This window comes from Condylura cristata, unplaced genomic scaffold (genome assembly GCF_000260355.1).
Source record: "Condylura cristata isolate star-nosed mole 26May11 unplaced genomic scaffold, ConCri1.0 scaffold00017, whole genome shotgun sequence".
Classification (NCBI taxonomy): Eukaryota; Metazoa; Chordata; class Mammalia; order Eulipotyphla; family Talpidae; genus Condylura; species Condylura cristata.
In genome coordinates, this window is record NW_004567118.1 from 11200500 (window position 1) to 11209723 (window position 9224).

A 9224-nucleotide genomic window follows, 5' to 3' on the forward strand; every position below is an offset into this window, starting at 1 on the left:
TAGCTGCCTCTGCAAAGCGGGTACATTCTGCTCCTCCTCTCAGAGAATGGTGGGGACTGAGCACTGCCAGACACTGTCAGTACTGTGCGGCACAGGATGAAGTAGTAAAGTCAGGGAGGACTGTGAAAAACCAAGTGCCTTTGGAGATAATCGGTTAATGAATAGAGAAAGAACCTGGAGTCACCATTAGATATAATCCTAAGTGGTAATTTTGCAGTTAGGCAGCACTTTGTAGCTTACAACATCTAAATAATTTATTTGAAAATAGCCTTCTTTTGAAGGCGAGGTTTAACTTTTCCAGATCACCTGACTAGGTTAGCAGGAAATCTGGGATTCATAACTAGATCCTCCAATTTCAAGACCATCATACTTCCCAGATGACAGGCACTCTCTTCTATTTCTCTCTGTCTCTGTCTGTCCGTCTCTCTCTGTGTATGTCTCTCTCTTTCTCTCTCTCTCAGTGGTGGTCCAAAGAGGTTGGTTTGAGGATTTGTGCTCTGCTTCTTCTGGGCTAATCCTCTGGCCTCAGCCACCTGCACGATCTATGTGACATTGAGAGCGTTCTCTAGTCGACATTCCCACATTAACTAAGACCAGTGAGATGGAACGTGAGGTGGCTGTGGTTCTTACCTGAGCTTAGGCCAGTTTCACTGGATGGTTCTTCCTGTCTGCTATCTAGATTAGGTGTGAGGCGGGGTGGGGTGGGTGTGGGAGGTTAGAAACAAGAGAAATGGCTTCTGAAGTTCCAGAATGGAACCAGGTTACTTTTTGAATACCATATGCAAGCATCATGTTACTATATACTGTTAATAATAGCTTGATACTATATATACTAGAATTTGTAAAGAAAACCCTTGCCCAGCTAAGGTATATATTCTGAGATAGTCATGATGTTATAGTTCAAGTCTAGATTTATCTCTTTATGGACACTAGACTGTCTTTGTGCCCTACAACTTTACAGGGTTATATGCATTTAGATGTGACTAAAGGCTCCCTACCCAGGACAAGTCCTTCTAGTGTTAACTAGGAAAACCCAGAGGGAGCCACTGTGAAGTGGTGGAGGAGAATTACTGGAGTAATTCCTATGGCAGTCTTTGCAGTTTAAATCACTCCATAGTATTTCTTTTGGGACTCAGATAGCAGCATGAGGCCCCCTAGTGGCCTGAAATAATTAAGGAGTTTAAGAATTTTGAAGGGCAGGTGTTCCTGGAGTTGTGCAAAAATAGAAAATAGTTAGATCTTGGGCTTACAGTAGAGGCAAGACAGGTTAATAAGACCTATTTGGGGAGAGTTGAGCCAAAGTATTTTCTTTTAGGATATTAAAACAGATGGATTGTAATTCCATGAAACCACTCACTTTCTGATTTTTTTGTTGTTGTTGTTCATTCAACAAACACGTACTGGCTGCCTACTACATCCAAAATATTTTGCTAGACATCACATTGGGGTAAAAAGCAAAAAAAAAATGCAGTAAGGATCTTTGGAAGAGGATAAATACATTAATTTTTCTCCCAGCATGATAGAAAATAGAAGATTCCATCAGAGACTAAATAAGTAGAGAATCTTGAAGAAGCAATAACTTTCATAAAAAGGGGATATTTCTAGGAAGAGAGTGTATTTATGCAGGGGCTCTACTGAAAAGCAGGATTTAACTTCATTGAGGTAGAGGAGAGAGAGTGGCATTATGGAGGAGGGAAAACAGAAGTTTGAACAGACATGGAGGAAGGAAAACTACAGCCTGATTTGGGAATGAATTGTCTGGCTAACTCATGAGTTTTCAGTTGGAGCGAGACTGAAAGCTATTTGAATCAGACAGTGAGCAACCTTGAACACTTGCCTGAAAATTTTCTTCATCAGCATATGGGATGCCTTAGAATATCTTTAAGCAAAAAAAAAAAAAAAAAAAAAAAAAAAAAAAAAAAAAGGCCTAGGAAAGCACAGACCCCTCTCTCTGAAACAAACACATGCCATGCATACACTTGAATTTGGTGCAGAGGCATGGATCACGTTAGAGATAACTGGGGTGCACTCTACTGTAATTGACAACTTGATTTTCCCCTTGTGAACATCAAAGCCAGGAGAAACTAGGTCACCAAGTCTTCTCCCCTTAACAAAACTACCTGAAAGCCAGGGAGCAGTCAGTGCCAGCAGACTCCAGCCACATTTAATTAAATTCTCCAGTAGAATGCCTTTCATAGAAAGTATTATTGCTTTGTTTTTCCAAAAGGCATCATAACTATCTATCTTCCTGCTAGTTTAATGTGATTAAACAACACGGAGCAGGGATGTTTCTGGCTAGTGTTAGGGGATAGATTCCCAACTGTGTGTGGAATAGCTCACTGTCCACAGAATTCAAGCAGTGATGTTATTTGCATTATATTGTCACTAACTCAGTTAAGCATCCTGGGAACCTACATACAGCTTGATAAATAATTGGGGCTCAAAAACATATGTTAAGCAAAGATATAATGATTGATTCAATAAAGAACATGCATTTAGCAACACATTATTAAATTCCTGATCCCAGGAACTGATTCCCCAATTGTAATAGTATAGAGATCTTTTAAAATATTATTCTTTAGAAGCCATGAGGACAAATGACTCAATAGGGTCTCCCTGATGGCCTAGGAGTTAAATCTCAGTGCTAATCAGTGCTAGAGCCCAAGTTCCAGCCCTGGCCAGGGAGCTGACCCATATGGCGCAGCAGACCTCTCCTGTCTCACCTACTGCTCTCCTCAGCACTGTATCTGTAGATCTATCTACTCTGCACCCCACTCTTGTCTGTGGTGAATCTGCTCACCCCCACACTCCACGTCTTCTATGCATCAATAAATAATTTTTTTAAACAATGACATGATAAAAAAAATCTCCCACTTAAGTTTGGAAGAAGTAATATGGTCACTTGAAAAATACAGTTGAGATGTGGTCCAGAAGGGCTGAGTAACTAGAACAGCAATAAAAATACAACAGAAACTACTATTTAAGAAGTTTCAGCAGCAATGAGTATTTATTATTTTGAATGAAATGTACATTAGACTTTCATATAAAAATCATCAAAAGTGCTATATGGGATTATTTTAATATTAACTTAACCCCCCCCATGCCATCTAGTAGTTACACCTCTTACCTTGCTTTTTTTTTTTTTTTTTACTTCTGACACTCATTACCATCATTTCAAACTGCCCAATGTTAAAACGATTAGTTTATTCTTCGAGAAAAAGTACCACCAGTGATGAGTTACCGAAAATGAAAAATAGATGCCAGAGAATCAACCTAATGAAAAACGGGTAACAGAATTCATGGAAGGCGGCAAGGCCCAAGGCAGAGTAGACTCTAGGCAGGATATTTGCATGATTTAACTTCTTAAGAGTGTGGGTGGTTTCTTATGGAGGCAGGTCACTGGTGTGTCAGAATGGCCCGATTCAGTTTGCATCTTTTCTTGGTTGCTTTCCAAGGTGAACCAAATGTTGTCAAATACTGCAAACCTCCCCTAGGCCTACAAATCTAATGTAGACAAAACTGACATTTTAGTCTCAGACATAGCCCTTAGAGTTAAGTTTGTCATTGAAGAAGTCACAAGTTGTTCCTCACAGAAGAGAACTCTTATGCCCTCCCTCCCCCCTCATGCTTCTGGTCTGCTCCAAGGCTAAGTCCTTTGTCCCCATACTCATGGGCTGGCTGAGGAAGTGAGCGCAGGGTTTTCAGGTGACACTCCCATTTGGTCTCCTCCAGTCTTAAGCAAACAGGCTTCTCTGACTGGCCACGAGAGCTGTCTGGCTCTCCCGTCTTTTGGCTTTCTTGCTCCTTTGCCTTGCTTTCCAGCACAGGGCGCTGGACGTCAGCAAAAATAGTCCCAGTGACAGCAAGACCAGACCCAAGATGGAGATGATGGAGCCATGGGAATTGAAGCTGTAAGCCACTGCAGTGACCACGATCCCGGCGATGAGCACAACCACGGCAAAGGGGATGATGCAGCGGTAGCAGGAGAGCTCTGCGCCCCCGGTGGCAGCTGTCAGCTGAATCTCACTGACCAGGGGCACTGCATTGACCACCACTTCCTTAGTGGGTTTCTTCTCCATTGTCCCGGGCTTAGGAGACTTTGGGGTTCCCAGGATCTCCTTGACGGGCTCTTCGGCCATTTTTATGGTGTGTTTCTCAGTCTAGATGTTCACAATCTAGATCTAGATGTGGGGGTTCTCACCAGGGTGGAAACTGTGGAGGAGAAGACAGGAGCCATCAGTTAAATGTACAAGAGCGAGCCCTGCAAGTGTACAGCAGACCTGGTTGCACCAGCACGTTCTTTCCCAGCAGGCACAGAGGCCTGTGAAAGGCAACTTTCATTTTTTTCTCCCCTCTAAATGTTTGCATTCTTTTTTGCATTGGACAAAAAGCACAATAAAGCAGATAACCATAAAGAAAGGGAAGAAATAAAAAGCAGGAAGCACTTTACAGTGTTTAATATGCCCTGGCAGTCTACAAATGTTTTACAAGCCTTTCCGTTTTGTCTATTGCTTCTCTTTCCTCTAAACACACAGAAAAGCCTCCAATGCAATGGAAGACAGCTTCATTCAAGAGGAAATTATATACAAATTCACTATATCCACTGTCTCCCGTCTACCTGATATACGATAGTTCCCACGGTTCACTTCACAATTCATAATGCTGTAGACCATTCTGCTGCGTTGGGGCATAACATGTATTCCTTCCAAACATTCCTTCCATTCACTGCCCACCAAATCCATTCAGCACCAGTGGCCAGTGAACAAATGATGTCCTGCTACATCAATAGTCAGTCAACAAGTCTTTATATTGTGTGACTGTTGCACATCGTGCAATGTGCATCCATGCACTGTGGGGGCTGAGGTAGGACCTGGTTGAGCAAAAATTCAGTGACAAAAATCTAAATTTTTGTAATCTGAAATGGTGCCATCTCCTCTGCTCCGTTTCAAAAGGGGAAAATAAAAACAGTTCAACAATATTGTAGGCTATCATTTTGTACTTCCTTAGAACTATTAGAATAATCTCATCAGTTGCCAATTCACAAATTTTCCATTATATTGCAAAGAATTATGATCATATATGTATCATGACATGTTTTTTTTTTGTTCTTTTTTAAACATTTGAACTTGAAAGCTTCAGGACAATATCTGAGACTCTCAGCCAAAAGCATCTGGTTGCAGAGCTGTCCGTGAAAAATCAGTGAGTCCTCTCGTCTGCTGCCCAGACATGGAAAGTCATTCTTTCTTTGTCCTCCAGGAGCCATCTAGCTACTAAAGAGTGGAGTGGTTACGGTTGCCAGAAAAGTTTAAAGGAAGACACTTGAGAGCATTTTAATGAAATTAATATTTTGCACACTTATTTAGCATCCACTGAAAACAAGTTCCAGCCCAAAGCAAATCTCACAGGAGGCTTGAGGAGGTCAAAATACCACTCCTTGTACAAAGCAGCAAAATGTTAAAGCTATTTGCATGTCATTTTTAGTCACCAAATTAATCATTGTTGTCCAGTCATATCCTAAATACTGGCTAGATCAGTAAGAGGATACTAGTAAGAAGATATGTCTGAAAGGATTAAAAAAAAAATCACTTTAAAAGCAGAGACTGAAGCTAACCTGAAAAATGAAAGTCTGTCCCCAAACTCTTCACACATACCTCCGAGAGAAGCCATCCATTACCAGGGAAACCACTGGGCTTGGGCAGGAAGAAACAGCAGCCCGGGAGCTTCTTCGGACAACTTCTGGGAGAAGAGCCTGGAACAGCCTGTCAGTCAATAAAATGACAGGACAGAGATCTCCCCTGGGGAAAAAACAAGATATGAAAAATACGCTGTGGTCGAGTTTGGATCCTGGAGCTCTTTCTTTCACTGTATCTCTGTTCCTAAATGACGCTTGTCTTTCCCTCTCTCTCTTTTTATTTCCTCCCCCTCCGGATTGCCCCTCCCTGTCATTTTTTTTTTTTTTCCTTAGTTCTTTTCCTTGCCAGCAGATTCTGAGTTTTGGCTCCCCCCCCCCCACCTCTGCTCAGTGACATGATAAGTCAGAATCATTCTAGAGTCCCCAGAGTCAGGAGCCAGCTTTTACATTTATTTCTCTTAGAGCAATTACTAAGTAGACTGCTTTGCATTACTCATTTTCCCCCAGCCAACCTCCACATCTTTCCTCCCAGCCATCAGGTATTTTTATTAGAAAATGCCCGAGTCAGCTTTGCAGACCCAGCAGAGGGGACCGTGCTACAGGACAGACAGGCTAAAGCAGCAGGAACAGCTGTGAAGTCGTAGGCAGCTGAATTCAGCTCTGAGCCAGCACAGATCCTTGTTCCTAGGTTTCCCCCATATTCTTTATTTATGTGTGTGCTGGTCATTTGAAGCTTAAAACTCCCCTTAGTGCTAATTCATTTAGGAATCAGCATAGGACACAGAAATGTTTGTGATTAAATGGGAAACCTTGTTATCTGCGGTTAAACAGGGTTACTTACTACTTTTTCAAGAAGGTGCGTAATGAGAAATGCTGAAATCTGCACACCCTCATCACACTGCTGCCATTCGCTGAGATCTAACATACTGTGGGTATGCACACAGTGTGCATGCCCTGACAGTGATTCCACTAATATACATGTGAATTTATAAATGGCTCTATCGTGTGTAAATGGGGCTCAGCAAGATTAAGTAACTTGACAGAGGACACCCAGAAAGAGAGAGAGAGAAACCTGTGTTTTGAACCCAGTCTGAATGGACACATAAGTCAGGCAGAGAGCTTGTCAAGAGCACATTCAGAATCAGTAAGTCTGTGACAGGGTCCTGGCTGATGGGCTCTTCCTGGTGTTTCAGGCATTCGAACTTAGATGGCTTGACAGGTCACCCTCTCAAACAACAAAGTTAAATCTATTTTTCAACCTTCCCCTCAAAAGAAAACTTTCTTCCAGGCAAGTCATTTGTAATTTTAAGGCCCCAGATTGTCTTTTTGAGCGAAAAAAAAAAAAAAAAATTAGTTAACATGGGGAGACTATTAGAAGCTCATCCCTATGCTACTGTAGTTAAAAGTGATCCATACTCTCTTTTCTAATGTATGAAGTTTTAATGGCTTCTTTATTAATGGAGAAACCTGCTGAACCAAATTAAATCTTGGAAGAGATTTATTTTCCATCTTTCTCTCTAGTTGCTAGATTTCTCCAGCTGCTGGCAGAGGGCTGGATGTTCCCTGGAATCTCCCCCTCTGTTCTAACACAGCCTGCTCTTTCCAGTCTCCTCAGCTAGCCAAACATTAATGAATTTGTTGTAAAGGCAAAGACACTAGAAATCCTTTTCTTTACAGTGACAGAGGGCTTTTTTTTTTTAATAAAAATAAAATTGAAAATTTCCAGAGGCCTGACAGAGTCTGAACTGGGGGAGCCCAGCTTGTTGAGGACAGAGATTAGCCAGCACCATCCCACACTCATCAAACAGGATGTAGAGGGCCAAAGTCACCAGGGAGGGCACTGTCCCATGGCTTTGAAGATGAGGGACACTTAGATCAGGCACTTTAGCACATGCTGCATTGCCCTGGAAAGAGAGTGATACTAGGGGCTGCTGGCTACCTCAAGTGCAGGTTCTAGAGTTTAGAGTTGCTCCTTAGACAGTAACAGCTCCCCCCGAAACCCCCCCCCCCCCCCCGCCCCAAACTATCTGTTCCGGAGGAAATTGCTCAATACTCTCTAGCCAGGGCGTCCAGAAGTACTCTAATAACCCCACCTTACACTGCTGGAGATCATGTTCCCCATCACCAAAGTCAAAGGTACTAGAACAAAACTTGCTCCTGAGAGAAGCCAGAGGTACCTCTTCTCCACAGGGAGCTGGGAATGTGGGTAGGCATCACCTTTTCAGACTTCAGGTGTCATCTTTACCCTAGTTCTTCTCTGAAGTGTGCTTCTGCCCAGCTATACAGATGTGCATAGACCCCACAACATTTGATAAATGCTGAGAAGTGCAAAGCGTTGGGATAAAGCAGAAATTACACCTGAAGAACAGAAATCTATCATTATGCTCAGACACCTGCATTTTAAAAAATCTACTTTTACCTCTTCAAATGGAAATTCAAAGAGAATTCCTAGCAATAATGCTTGGCTGTCTTTGAATTTTTTTCTTTTCCTTCATCCACTGTGTACCCATAAGCTGTGAAACATCCCTACCTGCCCCCAAGTACAGCAATGCAGCCTGTCTTCTTTCTGGAGACTTCTTTCAAAAGGCTCAAATCTTTCTGGTTCTTTTAAAGCATTCGGCTCCAGGAGAGACTTTAAAATTTGGAGAACTTTTTGAAAGTTTCCAATGTATACATTAAATCCATACACCCACCTTCACCCTACCTCTCTGGAAAGCATTCAACACTTCTCTCCCTGTTTTTCCAAAGAGCAAGGCAAAGATCCTTACCTTTCCCAGCCTGAGTCAGACTGAGACAGCTGCCTGCTCAGCCAGCAGCAACCCAGAGAGGGGGATGCAAATCACTGGACTAGGGACCGTAAACAAAGTACTGAACAAGGCTTAACCACAATTAAGGGATCGGAGAAAAGTTGGTGAGAAGAAATCTCTAAAAACTGCTCCATTTTCTGCTGTTTCCCTCAATGAGAATGCAATCCTTACTTTTTAAAAGGGAATGACGTTTGAGAAGAATATCCTTTGTTTTTCTCTCCTTATCTCCTTATTTACTCTTTCATTTTCAAGGTCGTCCCTATCCAGAATCGCCATTTGATACTCTCTCGCCATAATACCTTGAGCCAGCAGAGGAAGTCATTGTAATCTTTGTTCTGTACTTCAAGGTTGGTGTACAGCTTGGGAAATGTGTGGCGGTGGGCAATCGAAGGTTAAACTGAACCTCACACTTACATGTAAGAAAAAAGGGTGGTAAAGGAAGTGAAGGATGGATGGTGCAAATGGTTCTGGGTGTCTTCTGTGGACCTTGTCCCTTAACTCAGAGGAATGGTCATCAGGGCTCTGAACCCATCAGAAGGTGACAAGGTGCCATGAAACAATGGAGACTGGGGAAGTTACACCTTTTAGCACTGGGGCAACCTTTTACCAAAGGCATCATGAACAGCAGAGTGAGGAACACTTGCTCCTCTGGAGAAAAGGCTCCCAAATTTGCAAAACCCAATTTTAAAAAAACAAGACCAGAAACGAAGTTATTTAGGTGAAGGGATACAAAAGTGGAGGGAGGCAGGGAAGAGGGTGAGGATGATGACAAACAGGACCTTTTG

At 42.4% G+C, this 9224-nt stretch overlaps 1 protein-coding gene across 3 annotated transcripts; it reads right to left on the minus strand.

The window, feature by feature from the left end:
• Positions 1–3000: 3000 nt before the first annotated feature.
• TMEM100 (transmembrane protein 100) lies at positions 3001–8418 on the minus strand. 3 transcript variants are annotated; one of them, XM_012726020.1, is made up of 3 exons: positions 8401–8418; positions 5652–5795; positions 3001–4212 (listed from the first exon to the last, which is right to left on the minus strand). In XM_012726020.1, exon 3 carries the CDS (start codon positions 4137–4139, stop codon positions 3735–3737), a length of 405 nt encoding a protein of 134 aa, XP_012581474.1. In that variant the 5' UTR covers positions 4140–4212; positions 5652–5795; positions 8401–8418; the 3' UTR covers positions 3001–3734. The 3 variants fall into 3 exon arrangements, with proteins under 3 accessions (XP_012581474.1, XP_012581473.1, XP_012581475.1); XM_012726019.1 differs by lacking the exon at positions 8401–8418 and adding an exon at positions 7810–7939; XM_012726021.1 differs by lacking the exon at positions 8401–8418 and adding an exon at positions 7726–7744.
• Between the last annotated feature and the right edge of the window lie 806 nt (positions 8419–9224).

Excerpts from the sequence above, each read along its gene's own strand:
- TMEM100 (XM_012726020.1), bottom strand. The coding sequence starts at position 4,139 with ATGGCCGAAGAGCCCGTCAAGGAGATCCTGGGAACCCCAAAGTCTCCT.